At 42.1% G+C, this 18,569-nt stretch overlaps 1 protein-coding gene across 6 annotated transcripts in view; it reads left to right on the top strand.

The window, feature by feature from the left end:
- Window positions 1-18,569, top strand: part of zdhhc23b (zDHHC palmitoyltransferase 23b) — a 72,800-nt gene that overhangs the window by 36,978 nt on the left and 17,253 nt on the right. For 4 of the 6 annotated variants that reach the window (XM_087992402.1, XM_043700626.2, XM_043700625.2 and 1 more), the window contains exons 2-4: window positions 379-534; window positions 12,797-13,492; window positions 15,013-15,180. In XM_087992402.1, the coding sequence (XP_087848528.1) occupies window positions 398-534; window positions 12,797-13,492; window positions 15,013-15,180 (1,001 nt within the window). In that variant the 5' untranslated portion in view covers window positions 379-397. The remainder of the gene's footprint in view (window positions 1-378; window positions 535-12,796; window positions 13,493-15,012; window positions 15,181-18,569) is intronic. The other 2 variants (XM_087992403.1, XM_087992405.1) reach the window with 2 other exon arrangements.

Genomic DNA, 18,569 nt, shown 5'->3' with positions numbered 1-18,569 from the left:
TTTTAGTTTATGTGCCAAAATTGCTTAATGATTTAAAAATAAAGTGAAAAATTCATGAGCTGAATCCCAAAAATTGATAATGAACAGAATTGAATGATTCCCACCCATTGAAGTTGCACTCTATATATACACATTGAATGTGAGTTTAGTTTTTAAGATGAACTGTTATATGTCCTAATGGAGCTGAAAATGTGTTGCTGGAAAAGCGCAGCAGGTCAGGCAGCATCCAAGGAACAGGAGAATCGAAGTTTCGGGCATAAGCCCTTCTTCAGGAATCCTAATGGAACATACGTTCCATCCTTTAAGTTAGGCAGCATTATCAGAAATCCTTTTTCATTGATTTCTTAACATTTTGTTTTTACCGATTTGTGAATGTAGGTGTGTGAGAGAAGATAGGATGAAAAAGAAACATTCAAAGATGTCTGACGAAGATGCCTCTCTTTGCTGCTGTGAGTACATTAATCACCATGGAGAAAAAACTCATATACTGGCCAGTTGCTGTGACTGTGCGGATCTGGATGAGGCCTGTGACAGGTCAGTGATAATCTTACTGTAATCAGTCTTTAAGAAAAAGTAATGGATTATACTGGACTAAAAGAGTTTTCTAATATTTGAAGAAGGCTATAATGCCCTAAAGAGGGTGAAAGTTTGCCTTGATAGAAGCTATGGTTTCCAAAAACAAAATGACTTGTGTCAGTTTTAAATCCAGTCTAAAACGGCATCAATTGCAGTCTGTACTTTGAACCAACAGAATTAAAATCTAGGTCTCTGATTCTGTAGTGCTTTTCACAACAGATAAATGCTTCAAAGTACTTTAGACTCAATGATGCGTGGTCAACGTACAGTCCCTGATGTAATAATGTGTGGCAAATTCAACCAATGTGCTGATAGCAAACTTTACCTTTTATAATGTTAACTGAATAATGAATGTTGTCCAGGATGTGGGGGACGCATGTTTCGAGTAAACACAAGATTGATATGGAACAAGCGTTATTGATACCCCATTTCAATAATCAGTTGAACTAGATGCACTAAAAAAGCTTTCAGTTTTTGCATCCTTCAAACCCTCCAGAAAAGCTCGTGAAATCTAAGCTGCCTTATACATCTTTATAAACGTGAAACATAATTATTCAGTAAAGGGACCTCGTGCTGCAGGCTGGACCAGCTTTATTGCGAAGGTGGTGGTGAGCTGCTTTCTTGAATTGCTGCAGTCCATATGCTTTTGGTAGATCCACAATGTCCTTGGGAGAGGGAATTCCAGGATTTTAACCCAGTCAGAGTGAAGGAATGGTGATATAAGTCAAGATGGTGTGTGGGTTGGAGTGGAACTGGCAGGTGGTGGTATTCCCACGTATCCGCTGCCCTTGTCCTTCTAGATGGAAGTGTCCATGGGTTTGAAATGTGCTGCCTAAGGATCTTTGGTGAATTTCTGCAGTGCTTCTGTAAATGGTACACACTATTGCTACTGAGCGTCGGTGGTGAAGGGAGTGGATGTTTGTAAGTGTGGTACCAATCAAGTGGGTTGCTTTGGTCTGGATAGCATCAAGCTTCTTGATTGTTGTTGCAGCTGCACTCATCTAGGCAAGGGGGGAGTATTCCTGACTTATGCCTTGTAGATAGTGGACAGGCTTTGTGGAATCTTTGAGGAAATGAAATGATCACCAGAAGATTCCTAGCCTCTGACCTGTTCTTGTAGCTGCTGTTTTGACATGGCTAGTTCAGTTCGCCGAGCTGGGAATTTGTGTTGCAGACGTTTCATCCCCTGTCTAGGTGACATCCTCAGCGCTTGGGATTCTCCTGTGAAGCGCTTCTGTGATTTTTCCTCTGCCATTTGTAGTGGTTTGAATCTGCCGCTTCCGGTTGTCAGTTCCAGCTGTCTGCTGCAGTGGTCGGTATATTGGGTCCAGATCGATGTGCTTATTGATTGAATCGGTGGATGAGTACCATGCCTCTAGGAATTCCATGGCTGTTCTCTGTTGGCTTGTCCTATAATAGTAGTGGGCGGCACGGTGGCACAGTGGTTAGCACTGCTGCCTCACAGCGCCAGAGACCCGGGTTCAATTCCCGCCTCAGGCGACTGACTGTGTGGAGTTTGCACGTTCTCCCCGTGTCTGCGTGGGTTTCCTCCGGGTGCTCCGGTTTCCTCCCACAGTCCAAAGATGTTCAGGTTAGGTGAATTGGCCATACTAAATTGCCTGTAGTGTTAGGTAAGGGGTAAATGTAAATGTAGGTAAATGGGTGGGTTGCGCTTCGGCGGGTCGGTGTGGACTTGTTGGGCCAAAGGGCCTGTTTCCACACTGTAATGTAATCTAGTGTTGTCCCAATTGAATTCATGTTGCTTGACAAAGCAGACTACATCCAAAAAGCGCAACAACTACTTGCAGATACCAACACCTACCAGAAGAGGGAGTTTGACCCCACCCCACAGCTTACCAATAGGATAAACAACACACTGAGGAACCTACAAAAAAACGGACAGATAACCAGGGCTGACCTACAAAGAATGAAACCTGAAAGTAACAACACCCCCAGATTCTATGGGCTACCTAAAGTGCACAAACCAGACATCCCACTCAGACCCATAGTATCACTACCAGGGACACCATCACACAAAGAACTACAGCAGAAAAACTGAAACACCTGATCAGCAGATCCAGACACTCTATACAATCAACACAGGAGTTCTTGGACATCATCAGAAATATACACATAGACAAGGAAGAAACCATGGTCTCATTCGATGTAACGGCACTGTTCACCTCTATCGACAAAACCCTAGCAAGAGAAACAATAGCCAACCTGCTGGACATACAGAACAGACAAGAGGACGTTGAACCTGTCAACAAAGACGACATACTCAAACTACTGGACCTGTGCCTCACAACACACTTCACATTCAACAACCAAATACATGAACAAATCAACGGCACACCCATGGGCTCACCCATCTCTGGACTCATAGCAGAAGCGGTAATGCAAAGATTAGAACAAACAGTCTTACCGCAAATTCAACCCAAACTCAGGTGTCATCCACATATCTGACCCATTGTAATAATTAAAAACACAGAAATAGAAAACACACACCGGATCATCAACGTTACACTCACAGGAATCAGATTCACTAGAGAGGAAGAAAAGGACAACCAACTCCCATTCCTAGACGTGATGGTACAGAGAACACCGAACGGAGAATTCACCACAAAGGTAAACAGGAAAGCCCCACACACAGACCAAGTCTTAAACTACGAAAGCAACCACCCCAACACACACAAAAGAAGTTGCATCAACACACTATTCAAAAGGGCCACAACACACTGCAGTACACCAGAACTGCAAAAAGAGGAAGAACAACACCTATACAATGTATTCGCCAAAAACGGATACCCGCGCAATTTCATCAACAGATGCCTAAGGGAAAGACAACGGAATGAGGACATGCCGCAACCCAAAGGACTAGCCACACTACCATAATCAAGAGCATTTCCGAACTGACAGCCAGACTACTGCGACCACTAGGACTCATAACAGCACACAAACCACCAGCCACTCTCAGACAACAACTCACCAGAACGAAGGACCCAATACCCAGCATGAGCAAAACCAATGTAGTACAAAATCCCATGCAAGGACTGCACAAAACACTACATAGGACAAACAGGAAGACAGCTAACGATCCGCATCCATGAACACCAACTAGCCACGAAACGACACGACCAGCTATCCTTAGTAGCGCCACACGCAGATGACAAGCAACATGAATTTGACTGGAACAACACTACTATTATAGGACAAGCCAAACAGAGAACAGCCAGGGAATTCCTAGAGGCATGGCACTCATCCACAGATTCAATCAATAAGCACATTGATCTGGACCCAATATACCGACCACTGCAACGGACAGCTAGAACTGACAACTGGAAGCGACAGATTCAACCACTACAAATGGCGGAGGAAAGATCACAGAAGCGCTTCGCAGGAGGCTCCCAAGCACTGAGGATGTCACCTTGACAGGGGACGAAATGTCTGCAACACAAATTCCCAGCTCGGCAAACAGAACCACAACAACGAGCACCCGAGCTACAAATCTTCTCAGACTTTGAATGGCTAGTTCAGTTTAGTTTCTTTGTCAATGGTGACCCTCAGGATGTTGATAATAGGGGATTCCATGATGGTAACACTATTGAATGGCAAGGCATATTTGTTAAATGCTCTCTGGTTGGAAATGGTCATTGATTGGCATTTGTGTGGTGTGAATGTGACTTCCCACTTCAGCCCAAGCTTGATTTTGTCCAGGTTTTTCTACATGGGCGGCACGGTGGCACAGTGGTTAGCACTGCTGCCTCTCAGCGCCAGAGACCCGGGTTCAATTCCTGCCTCAGGCAACTGTCTGTGTGAAATTTGCACATTCTCCCCGTGTCTGCATGGCTTTCCTCCGGGTGCTCCGGTTTCCTCCCACAGTCCAAAAAAAATGTGCAAGGCAGGTGAATTGGCTATGCTAAATTGCCCGTAGTGTTAGGTGAAGGGGTAAATGTAGGGGAATGGGTCTGGGTGGGTTGCTCTTCGAAGGGTCGGTGTGGACTTGTTGGGCTGAAGGGCCTGTTTCAACACTGTAAGTAATCTAATCTAATCTGATAGCTAAACACATTTGGACATTACTTCAGTAACTGATCAATTGCCAATCGTGCTGAACATCATGAAATTTTCAAAGAAAGTTCCCAGTTCTCATCTTTATGATGGAGGGAATGGCATTCGTGAAGTAGCTGAAGATGGTTGGACCCAGGACACTACACCGGTGAGATGACTGACTTCAAGAAGCACCTTCCTTTGACCCTGGTATGATTCGAGCAGTGGAGATTTTTCCCTTTGATTCCCATTGACTGCTGGATACCATACTTGTTCAGCTTTGATCTTGATGTCAACAGCTGTCACTTTCACCTCATATCTGGAATTCGGCTGTCTTGTCCATGTTGGAACCTGGGCTGTAATGAGGTCGGGACATGAGCGGCTATGGCGAAACCCAAACCGAGTGAGCAGGTTATTGCTGAGCAAGTGGTAGATGATTATACTGTTGATGGCTCAGTCCATTGGTGTGTGGGGGTGGAAGGAGAGAGAGAAAGAGGGAGAGAGACAGGGCAGTAATTGTGGTTGTATTATGTACAGGACAAAACTGGGTAATTTTCCATATTGTTGAATAGAATGGCAGTGTTATTATTGTGTTGGAACAGCTTGGCAAGTTCTGTCACACAATTCTTCAAAACTATTGCCAGAGTGTTGTCAGGATCCCTGGCCTTCGCGATATCCAGTGCCTTTGGTCTTTTCTTGATAGAATGGAGAGTGGATCAAATTGGCTGAAGACTGTCTGTCAGAGGTCATAGGTAAAATATCTTGCGTTTGTCACCCCCAAAGCTACCTGCTCCACCTAAAAAAGACAAGGACAGAAGTGCATCGGTAAACCAGCAACCATAAACCTCACTCCAAGCCATCCTGACATAGGCATATTTGACCGTGCCAATCAAGCAAACTGCTTTGTCCTGGATTCTCCTCGTTTGGTGTTGTTGGAGCTGTGGAGAGAATTCCATCACACTCCTGACTTGTGTCTGGTAGATGGTGGACGGGCTTTGGGGAGTCAGGAGGTGAATTACTCCCCACAGTACTCCTCGCCTCTGACCTGCTCTTGTGGTCACTGTGTATATATGTGGTGAGTACAGTTGAGTTTCTGGTCAATGGTAATTCCCAGGATGCTGATAGTGGAGGATTCAGTGATGGTTGTTGCAGGCTGGTGGTTAGGTTTTTCTCTTACTGGAGATGGTCATTGCCTGGAATTTGTGTGGTGCGAATGTTACTTGTCAGCCCAAGCCTGGATATTGCCCCGATCTTGTTGCATTTGAACATGGATTCCTTCAGTATCTGAGGAGTCACCAGTGGTGCTGAAAATTGTGTAATCTTCGGCGATCATTATTATTATCAAGTATTTCTTACACCAGTGTATTTTGTTTACAAGGCTGAGATACTAAAAGTAGAAAACAAGTTATACTTTCTTCAGATGTCTCCAGAGATGTCCCTTTGGCCCCCTCCTACTTCTCATCTACATGTTGCCCCTATGTGTGTTATCATCTGAAAAGTGGTGATATGCATGTTGCTGATGACATCTAGCCCCACTTCACTCAACTCCCCTTGATCTTGCTGTCTACTGGTATACTAGTTGTATGACAGTCAGTGCTGATGAGTAGAAATTTTCCCAAACTAATTATTAGATAGAGTGAAGACACGCCTTTAAGTCATTCAACCAAGCTCTTTTCCCGAGCCACCAACTGTATCCTGTTTTGTGGCAATTGAATGAGTCTGTGAAGCAGATTGTTTACAACCTCTGTATCCTATTTAATTTTGAGATGGACTGACTGTTTGTGAATGCTGTTGCTAAGAGCACTACTTCGACCTCTGTAATGTCTCTGCGCTCAGCCATGTCTCATTGAAAGTTTCAACCATTATTTCCTCCAGACCGGACCATCGTAATGCACTCTTGGGAGCACTCCCCACCCCATTGTTATAAATTTAAGGTGGTCAGAAAGTCTTCCAAAATCCTTGCTGTCACCAAGTCCCATTTACCCTTCACTTAAGAGAGTGTGCTCATTTCCACTGGCTCCTTGTTACGCTATCGCTAATTCTTGCTTTTTTCCTAATTTTTATTTTGAAACGAGTCTGTGCTGTTACCCCTCCCTATCCCTAATCTCCAATCCTCTGATATCTACAATGCTAGTCTCTTGAGTATCCTCCGCTTTTATCAGTCTGTCATTGGTAGCTACACTTTCAGCTGCTCATCCTACAATCTGGAATTTGTTCATTTAACACTTGTTGAAACTTACCTTGTTAGTGCAGTTGCCCTCCTCTCTTTGTGGTTTGGTATGATATTTGGGTTGATTATTCTCCTGTGAAATGCCTTGGGATGTTTTATTGCATCAAAGGAGCTACGTAAATAGAAATTCTTGTTGTCTAACGTACTCGTCTCCAGGATATTCAGCAGTAACATGGCGTAGCAATAAGAATCACATGTTCTGGACTGGAAACTGTGCCTTTCAGGTGCGTCTTCATAGGAATTCATCTCTGTTTCTAAGAAACTCTGGACATGAATTGCTAAACTTTTTTATTTTTGACATCAAATTAATATGGAGTAACAGTCAAAGCAAATTCCATTTGACTTTTATTATACTCCTTTCCCTGAAAAGAGGGTAAAGATAATAAACCTCATGTGATGTCTTTTTCGTGAACCAGCTCACTTCTTTGACACACCTTTTTCTCTAGAAAATTTTGAATTGCCAGACCTGATCTCCTGAATTTATTGCCTCCAGCTAGGGGGAGAATAGTGTCTCAGTTCATTTCTACTTGTCTGAAGGTCAAATGTGTTCTTGCAGGTGGGTGTGAATTGATCATGCTCCACCCAATGGTGTGAATATTAGTTTGCTTGCATCAAAATAATGATTTCCTTAATAAATCTGTCCTGGTTATCAGGTATATGATGAGACAAATGGTCCTCGAGAAGTTAAAATAAGACAGAATTTGGAAATCTCTGCGTTTTGTCTGCCTTTAGTACACATGCTGCAATATTCATGCTGGTGACTTTTCAAATTTTTGTTTAGATTCCCTACAGTGTGGAAACAGGCTCTTTGGCCCAACAATCCACGCCGGCCCTCCAAAGAGTAACCCACCCAGATCCGTTTCCCTCTGAAAATTTGCATTTCTTTATAAGATTACCCTTAAACATTGCAAAACTTTTCCACGGAGTCGAGATGATCCTGCTCCATGTTTGAAGACCTGATTTTCCTTCACAATAATTAAAACCAATTCTATTTTGGTCTCCGTTGCCATGTGCTGCAGGGTCTAATGGTTTTCCTTATGCCACCAAGTGCAAAACTCAAATTCTGTTTTTAGATTCAGTTTTTGTCTATTGAAGATGAAAATCCAGTTAGAAGAGAGATGAGTACGGAATGATTTTCCAAGTGGATTTGACCTCAAAAAGGAGCTGAAGACTTTACACTCTTCCATGGTAGTGCAAAAGCTAAGCATTTTATATTTTTTGAAAGCAAAATGACTTTCAGTGCAGAATTATAATGTAACCAGAGTATCATACATCCTACTTTAATACATTGCTAAATCCATGAAGATACCACTATTTAATTTGAATTACTCATTCTATTTTCAAATAGTCTAAATGATCAATATATCTAAAGTAACATTCCAGGAAAGCAGATGATTTGCGTGAACATGGTTTTGCTTCTAAAATGTTACTGCCTCTTTAGGTGTAATTGTGTTAAGAATGCATTAATATGCCTCCTTTGAGTATACTGACCACATCGCCATTTTAATAAATAATGCCCAGCATGCATCCCATTTCCACTAAGCTGCATTTGTGTATTGTTATGGGAATCCACTGTGAGTAATTCAGTCTCCTGTCTTCTATGTTATAGTGGTAAATGTGCCTAGTTTTAAAACATCCGTACAAAATCATATCAAAGTGATGTAAATGGAAACCTTATTTTGACTTGAAGCCTTTTAAAGTATTCATATTTTATTCTCAAATTGTTAACACCCTCTTTAAATAGAGTACTTTGAGCACAATCCAACTATACGCATGTCTGACTTTCTGAAATAAAATATTCCTTCGTGTTATATTAGGCTAGGCTTTATACATGACTGGCAAGATGTAGTTTTCAAACTTGCATTATGTAAACTCGTTCATATGCTAATAATGTGCAATAATATTTTACAAGTTTCTGTAGGTCTTAGAGTCTGGTTTGGATGTGCTTCTTAGTACAGATATAATTTACCAGCCATGTAAAAGAACTGCCAATGCTAACCTCTGTAGGATATGATTACCATGGTTTCACACTTTATAGTCACTCAATTTCTAGAGACATTTCTAAATGACAGGGCCAGGGGTTTTCTCAGTATAAGTGTTAGATTTTAAGGAAAAGGAATTGCATCGGGAGAAATAGATTAGGATTGTGTGTATAAAAAGGTCAAGTTAATGTACATCATAACAGCTCTGACATCGTTACTGTCAGGCAACATTGACCTTGCAAGTCTGTTCCTAAGATGCCTGGTGAGGTGTCTCATCTGAGCTTGCTACTTGAAACAGCTTTAAAGGTTTGTGTATAAAGCGTCCTCTACTCCTATATCTTGAACCACAAGCTGACATCTTGCTGAGAAATTCAATCTGAGATATTCCATTTGCAGGATCTAAAACATTTATTGCTTTTCTTTCCTCTGCTACATTCTGGTCAGCATGTTCAGAGGACGTAGTCTGCTCTTGTCATACGTTTTAAATTCAAGTGCCATATTGGGAACCAAAGTTAGCTATTCAGTTTTTCCAACTTGTTATACCATTCTCTTACAGAGTGACTGATGGGTAACTCAAGCTCATTTTTCTATTCCTGATCCTCATCTAATAAAAATCCATTAATATCAGTTTTTAAAATTTCAGTTGACATTGGATTTATAGCCTTTTAGGGAAACTAGTTTTAGATTTCCAGGACACTTGCAGTCATAGACTCATAGAGATGTACAACACGGAAACAGACCCTTTGGTCCAACCCGTCCATGCCGACCAGATATCGCAACCCACCTGCCAGCACCCAGCCCATATCCCTCCAAACCCTTCCTATTCATATACCCATCCAAATGCATTTGAAATGATGCAATTGTACCAGCCTCCACCACTTCCTCTGGCAGCTCATTCCATATATGTACCACCCTCTGCATGAAACAATTGCCCCTTAGGTCCCTTTTATATCTTTTCCCTCTCGCCCTAAACCTATGCCCGGCTTCCCGACCCCTGGGGAAAAGACTTTGTCTATTTATCCTGTACATGCCCGTCATAATTTTGTAAACCTCTATAAGGTCACCCTTCAGCCTCCGACGCTCCAGGAAAAACAGCCCCAGCCTGTTCAGCCTCTCCCTGTAGTTCAGATCCTCCAACCCTGGCAACGTCCTTGTAAATCTTTTCTGAACCCTTTCAAGTTTCATAATATCTTTCCGATAGGAAAGAGACCAGAATTGCACACAATATTCCAACAGTGGCCTAATCAATGTCCTGTACAGCCGCAACATGACCTCCCAATTCCTGCACTCAATACTCTGACCAATAAAAGAAAGCATACCAAACGCCGCCTTCACTATCCTATCGACCTGCAAATCCACTTTCAAGGATCTATGAACCTGCACTCCAAGGTCTCTTTGTTCAGCAACACTCCCCAGGACCTTACCATTAAGTGTATAAGTCCTGCTAAGATTTGCTTTCCCAAAATGCAGCACCTCACATTTATCTGAATTAAACTCTATCTGCCACTCCTCAGGCCATTGGCCCATCTGGTCCAGATCCTGTTGTAATCTAAAGTAACCTTCTTCACTGTCCACTACACCTCCAATTTTGGTGTCATCTGCATGCTTACTAACTGTGTACCTCTTATGCTCGCATCCAAATCATTTATATAAATGACAAAACGTAGAGGACCCAGCACCGATCCTTGTGGTACTCCACTGGTCACAGGCCTCCAGTCTGAAAAACAACCCTCCATCACCACCCTCTGTCTTCCACCTTTGAGCCAGTTCTGTATCCAAATGGCGAGTTCTCCTTGTATTCCGTGAGATCTAACCTTGCTCACCAGTCTCCCATGGGGAACCTTGTCAAACACCTTAATGAAGTCCATATAGATCACATCTACTGCTCTGCCCTCATCAGTCCTCTTTATTACTTCTTCAAAAAACTCAATCAAGTTTGTGAGACATGATTTCCCATGCACAAAGCCATGTTGACTATCCCGAATCAGTCCTTGCCTTTCCAAATACATGTACGTCCTGTCCCTCAGGATTCCCTTCAACAATTTGCCCACCACCGACGTCAGGCTCACTGGTCTATAGTCCCCTGGCTTGTCCTTACCACATTTCTTAAACAGTGGCACCACGTTAGCCAACCTCCAGTCTTCTGGCACCTCATCTGTAACTATGGATGATACAAATATCTCAGCAAGAGGCCCAGCAATCACTTCCCCAGTTTCCCACAGAGGTCTAGGGTACACCTGATCAGGTCCTGGGGATTTATCCACCCTTCTTTTTTGAGAACATATTTCCAGATTTTGCTGCTAAATAGACTGATTCTAATTTTACCATGTTTCCTGTTGACCCCTTTTTTTTAAAAAAACAATTTTCTGCAAATAGTTCATTGAATCACTTACCTTTAATACCCATACCACATCAAAAATTTAAATCCAGGAATAAAGTCTGAGCTTATGTAGTCTGTCCTTATAATTCAGTCCTTTGAGCCCTGTTATTATTCTTGTGAACTTCCATTGTATGTCTTCTAAGACCAATATATTATTCCTGAGATTCAGCTCTTCAAACTGTGGGCGGCACGGTGGCACAGTGGTTAGCACTGCTGCCTCACAGCGCCAGAGACCCGGGTTCACTTCCCGCCTCAGGCAACTGACTGTGTGGAGTTTGCACATTCTCCCCATGTCTGCATGGGTTTCTTAAACAGGGTTTCCTCCGGGTGCTCCGGTTTCCTCCCACAGTCCAAAGATGTGCAGGTCAGGTGAATTGGCCATGCTAAATTGCCCGTAGTGTTAGGTAAGGGGTAAATGTAGGGGTGTGGGTGGGTTGCGCTTCGGCGGGTCGGTGTGGACTTGTTGGGCCGTAGGGCCTGTTTCCACACTGTAAGTAATCTAATCTAATCTAAAACTGAACACAGCAGTTCAGTTGGGATCTGACCAATGGTTTGACTGAAGCAACACTTCTTCACTATTGAATTCCAGCCTCCTTGTTCTGGTAGCTTTTTTGATGACATTTTGTTGCTGTACAGTAATTTTTAGTGTTTAAAAATGTAGATGCGCAAAGTCTCATTCGCATGTAGTTCCTCACCATTTAAGAATGTAATTCAGAATGTTTTACTCCAATCCAAAGAGGATGACCACACTCAACCCTCACTGAATCCAATCTGACAACATTTTACCCACTTCCATCCACTGTCTAGGTCCTATTTTAATTTCTTCCAACTGCAGAATTTACTGTACCTGCTTCACCTCATGTTATCTACAAACATGGATATAGAGCTAAATAATCCTTCATTTGAGTGATTACTATATGGTATGAGAACCTGTAGACTCAGTACAGATCTATGGGTAACATTGTTAGCATGCCCCACCAATTGGATTATATTCCTTTTATCTCTCTCCTATCGTTTCTATGTCCCAACCTATGCCACAATTCTATGTTATTGTTTGCAGTGTATTGACATGTAAAGAGATATGCATCTGATTAATTATCAAAGGGTCCTTTTGCTACAAAATTATTTTCATAAAGTAATGATGTTATTCAATGCAACTAAATACTTATTATGATGTGGTTATGTTCTGATTTCTTCCTTTTGCTGCAGTCTGCAACTGCTTTATTTGGTTTAACCTATTTGTAGCCCAAATCAGTGCAAAAATCTTTTATTTCAGAAAAAACACTCAAAACCGCTAACACTTTTGACATGGACATTTAGTTGGACTTAATGTTCTGTTTTTGAGTAGTATATCCTCATAATTCGGTTCTGTTTGAATATATTAAACATTTCTACCATTCCCACAACAAAACTAATGTTTTTTTTTCCCATGTTCAGTCTGGAATGAATTGATACATGAATTTCTTCCTACCTATTATAGCTAGGATTCCCGTGAGGATAATTAGTGTTGCACTGTTTTATGCTGCTGATCTTTTTAATGCCTGATATAAAAAGTAACACAGCTATTGCTTCACTTTTCAGGTTTTTGAAAGGAAAATCTATCAGCCCACAGACCATGGAACGAGTAACCGACACGATTTCTGACCGTTTGCGGATTCCGTGGCTGTTAGGTACTGGTGCCAAGAAGATCGATATAACAATACTTCCACCTCTTATTTTCCTTCCAATCTTCCTTCATATTGCAGCTCTTCACGTTGTCTTAGCGTTCATCATTTTGACGTCCTTACCAATACTAGTGCTTTGGTACTATTACATCACTCACCAGAACAAAGGACGTACTTTATTTTTTCTTAGTCTTGGCCTCTTTTCTCTGGGCTACGTGTATTATTTATTCCTGACTGAAGTAATGTCTAAAGGAAACGTTAGCTTTGTACACTTAATTGTGCTCACCAGTGGTTTGGTGTTAACGCTGGTATGTTTGGCACAAGTCAAGAAAGATCCAGGCTACCTCCGAACTGACAACAGAACCACTCAAATTAAAGATGCTGAGACAAATTACACTTCATACAGTTTGAATGGTACACACCAAATTCAGCAGAAGGATTGGGATATTCCTACAAAATTGCATCCATCTGGCCATAATGGCAAGCTGCAGTTCGGACACCATGAATTGAACAAGAACTGGTGTGCGGTATGCAAGATTATAAGACCACCTCGTTCAGGACATTGTCGAATCTGTGCATCCTGTGTACAAAGGCTGGACCATCATTGTGTTTGGTAGGTCTAGTATTGCTTAGTTTTACAGTATTTGTGAGCTCTTCTCAGGCTGCCTCAAAGGGAAAGGATTGCGATGTAAAGTAGCAATGATTATCAACCAGTGGCCAAGCTCAAAAAATGCTTGGAGCAGTGTCATTAATGGGTTATTATCATGGGGAACCTAAAGAAGAAAATTGAACAAAGGTTTCTGAAGAATTTAGTCTTTAACGGCTTTTCAGACTAACATTTTGCTGCAGAGTGAAACCAATTTTTGGTAATGAACTGGCTGCACTTTCAAACTACAGTTGATTTCATTCCACAATTATCTAGATCTTAAACTGAAATGTTTTATATGGGAGAACTCTGGGCAGGACTTTCATTGCCAATTTATTTTTAGATTTTCTTTAAAGGACTTTGTTTGATTTTGTATAATCTACTAATGCTTTTTTTTATTATAGTTACCTCCTCTCAATCACTTATTTTCTGGTTTTGCAGCCTATGCTGCTCCCTATGTTAGCTGGCCTGATTGAATAGCGAAAAGATTGTAATTTCTGCATCAATCGACCTCCCAATCTCATCCAATTTACCTTTTTTTATCCAGTGCTACTTTTATCTCTTCTTTTGTGCTTAACTGTATCTGATTGTTTCGCACTATTCAAAGATTAAATCTTGATTCTTGTTATCTACAGAAGCCCTGAAGTAAGATCTTCTCTTCTCTTTTCGGTTTGATTTGAAATTAAGATTTTTCACACCACATTTTGGGTTAAGTTCACAATAGCTCTGTGTATTCCATCCACACTGTTAAGCACCATTAGTACTCGATTGTCAATTCTAAGTTGTTAATTGAAGGCTCACCAAAATGAAGTTTATGTTTATTTTGTGCTGCCTGAATTCCATCCCTTGACATTTCTGAAAAAAATTGTTTGAGGCTATTATTCAATCTACTTGATTAAGGTACATTTCATGCCAGTGTGATTGGGGTGAAAAAGTGATGTGAGCTGAAGTATCATAATTCAAACTGCTTCCGGTCGCTGCCTCAATTTATTAATTCCTTGCGTATTGTTAATTATATTAAATTATTTGTTTAGCTTATGTACAGATGCTTAAGCAGCCCATCTTCAACTGAGACAAGGTGTGGACTATATCTAGGCTTGGGCTGGCAAGTAGCAAGTAACGTTCACGCCACACAAATGACCATCTCCAATAAAAGACAATTAATGGTTACAATCACTGAATCTCCCAAAATCAACATCATGGGGGTTATCAGTAACCAGAAACATAATGATATAATTACAGTGGCAATAAGAGCAGGCCAGAGGCTAAGAACACTGGTGAGTAACTCACCACCTGATTGGAATGCTAGGGTCTAAAGAGATGGTTTGCTCAGTGTCTCTGGTTGGATGGGGATTATTTTCACTAACCTGTTCAATTAATTTTTTTTTTAAATGATACTATGTTTATTTTTATGAAAACTAATCTCTTGTGTTGCATGATGTTTTATTCAAATCATTTTTTATTTATTTATCATGTTCTGTTTCCAGGATTAACAGCTGTGTAGGTGAATCCAATCACCGTGCATTTATTCTGACCCTCTTTGTTTTCCTCTTCACCTCGATATATGGAATCAGTTTGACTTTGGACACTATATGCAGAGGGCGAAGCCTTTTCACAGCTTTATTCTATTGTCCTGGAGTTTACCGTGAGTACAGGTAAGAAAGGGACAGCACTGTTACAGCTCTGCTTAAGATTTGATTAACATATCTAATTTGGATGTTCTCTCAACTTTTCTGTTATTCGTTAGTGAAAATACAGTTTAAAAGCTACTCCAGTTTAATCACCTCACAAAATCATAACATCAGAAGGTGGGTTCATGTGAGTACACCCCTCCAATCCATTTGATTTCATCTTCCTAGAATACCAATTCATCTGTTCCACCATTAAAGCAGCTAGTCTTTGCCTGGATTAATCAGAGACTTTGGCCTTAGCACTATACCTGCAATCTGTTCAGACTGTTCTGTTGATTTCCTTTCCCGTTAATCATCATCTGTGTGAGATAATGCTTACTGGCTTCTACCAAAACAGCATGTCCATCATGACCTTGAAGCTGTTCCATCTTTGTTTGCTGTGCTGATGTGTATTCAAAAGAGTTATTTGTTGTTTGTTTTAAGCCATTGAATGTATATTTCTATAAAGTGGAAACCTTTTCATCTCAATACATTTTTCTTAAAAAAAAAACCTGACTAGTCACATGATTTTTATCCAGTCATGGGACGTGGTGCCACTGGCTGTGTTGGCATTTGTTGCCCATCTGCAGTTGCTCTTGGGAAGGTGGTGGCGAGCTGCCTGGACTGCTGCAGTCCACTTGGCCCACAATGCCCTTTGGAAAAGAATTCCAGGATTTTGACCTAGTGAAAGAACGCCGAAGGAAAGTCAAGATTGTGAGTGGCTTGGAGGGGAACTTGAAGGTGGTGATGATCCCATGTACCTGCTGCCCTTGTCCTTCTAAATGGAAGTGGTCATGCATTTGGAAGCTGCTGCCTAAACATCTTTGAATTTCTGTATTCCATTTTGTAGGTAGCACATACTACTTCTACTGAGCGACAGTAATGGAGGGAGTGGATGTTGTGGATGTGGTGCCAATCAAGTGGCTACTTTGTCCTGGATGGTGTCAAGCTTGTTGAGTGTTGTTGGAGCTGCACCCATCCAGGCAAGTGGGGAGTATTCCATCACACTCTTGACTTATGCCTTGTAGATAGTGAACAGGCTTTGGGGAGTCAGGAGGTGAGTTACAGTGTTCTTAGCCTCTGGCCTGCTGTTGTTACCACTGTGATTATATGGTGAGGCCCATTGTGTTTCTGGTTAATGATAACCCCCATGGTGTTGATTTTGGAAGATTCAGTGAATGTATGTTGGTTAATTGTCTTTTATTGGAGATGGTCATTTGTGTGGCGTGAATGTTACTTGCTACTTGCCAGCCCAAGCCTAGATATAGTCCACATCTTGTTTCAGTTGAACATTAAGCATTTGTGAAGCCACCAAGTCTTCCTCTTGGCTCAGCCCAAGACCTGGGATCAATCTTAGTGCTTATATTGCACTGCTGCTGGCATCGGAATATTTCCCTTGTACTGAAGCAACCTGTATTGAACATGATGTAATTGCACTTTCAACAAAACATAAGCTGCCGTAGTGTGAATTCTTCAGATTTTAATTCAGTCAGTATGGAAACTTATTTTGGTTTGCTATGCTTATTGCCTCACATTCTGCAGCTAAGGTGTTATGTTTGTCAATGCTGTGACATATCTTTCAGCTTGGCTGTTGGCAAAAATTTTTCTACTCTTGGAGAACATTTGCCTCTTCTTTGCTGCTTCCAGTATGCAATGCCTTACAGTTGGTGACATTGAATTTCACTTGGTTCTGATCAGACCAAGTTCAAATCCACAAAGACTCTGAGCTTCCAGTTGCCTGCCACTTCAGCACACCACCTTGTTCCCTGACCAACATCTCTGTCTCAGGCTTGGTGCAGTGCTCCAGTGCAGCTCAGCACAAGCTGGACGAACAGCTAACAGCATGGGAACTCTACAGCCTTCTGGACTCCATATCGATTGCAGCAGTTTTAGGGCTTGCGACATCTTCTCTCAGGTCATTACCCGGACCTCTACAGTCCAGGCCTCATTACTACATGGTCTGCTATTCCACACAACCCATTGTCAGCCACTAATTGTCTATTCATTCATCTGTTCATTCTCTTGAACTTACCATTATCCACTCCTTTGTCTGTCCAACTGTTCTCTCTCTTTGGGCTGTATCTCCACCTATCATTTACTTCTTATCCCATTCCCCCAACCCTATCTTCTGCATTAAAAACAACTTTTTCTGAGCTACCTGAGGAAGGGTCATCGGACCTGAAATGTTAAACCTGATTTCTTTTCATAGATGCTGCCAGACCAGCTGAGCTTTTCCAGCAATTTCTATTTTTGTTTCAAATCCGTTAGCCTTCCTTTGATAGAGTTTGCTTGCATCCATTGGCAAATACAACGATCTTGGATGTAGTGTGTATTAGAATTGTTAGTAAATCAACCTGTAGAGAAAATACTTCAAATAAATCATTATGATGCAGAAGCTGTTGAAGTACAGTCTTGAGACAGTTTACTAATTGTTTCATAACGATGATGATAACTGGAGAGCTTATAACCCCTCTGTGCTGAAATGCTTTTCTAGTGAGAAGGCAAACAGGAAGCTGAGTGATTCCTGCTACTGTAGATCTCCACAGTAGAGAGAGAGATCAATTAGCCATCTCACCATGCTGTTAACGGCTGAGAAACTCTGAAGGGCCAATGTTGCATGAGTGAGTGACCAGCTGACCTGTGTTGGAATGTGGCTGAAAATGTGTTGCTGGAAAAGCGCAGCAGGTCAGGCAGCATCCAGGAAACAGGAGAATCGACGTTTCGGGCATAAGCCCTTCTTCAGGAATGAGGAAAGTTTGTCCAGCAGGCTAAGATAAAAGGTAGGGAGGAGGGACTTGGGGGAGGGGCGTCAGAAATGTGATAGGTGGAAAGAGGTCAAGGTGAGGGTGATAGGTCAGACTGGGGTGGGGGCGGAGAGGTCAGGAAGAAGATTGCAGGTTAGGAAGGCAGTGCTGAATTCGATGGATTAGACTGAGACAAGGTGGGAGGGGAAATGAGGAAACTGGTGAAATCCGAGTTCATCCCTTGTGGTTGGAGGGTTCCGAGGCAGAAGATGAGGCGCTCTTCCTCCAACCGTCGTTTTGTTGTGGTCTGGCGATGGAAGAGTCCAAAGACCTGCATATCCTTGGTGGAGTGGGAGGGGGAATTGAAATGTTGAGCCACAGGGTGGTTGGGTTGGTTGGTCCGGGTGTCCCAGAGGTGTTCTCTGAAACGCTCCGCAAGTAGCCGGCCTGTCTCCCCAATATAGAGGAGGCCACATTGGGTGCAGAGGATGCAATAGATGATGTGTGTGGAGGTGCAGGTGAATCTGTGGCGGATATGGAAGTTTCCTTTGGGGCCTTGGAGGGAGGTGAGGGGGGAGGTGTGGGCGCAAGTCTTGCACCTCCTGCGGTTGCAGGGGAAGGTGCTGGGAG

Source organism: Chiloscyllium plagiosum, unplaced genomic scaffold (genome assembly GCF_037043375.1).
Source record: "Chiloscyllium plagiosum isolate Xiang-an unplaced genomic scaffold, Cpla_swu_hap1 HiC_scaffold_12, whole genome shotgun sequence".
Lineage (NCBI taxonomy): Eukaryota > Metazoa > Chordata > Chondrichthyes > Orectolobiformes > Hemiscylliidae > Chiloscyllium > Chiloscyllium plagiosum.
This window is presented reverse-complemented; position numbering and strand designations above follow the sequence as displayed.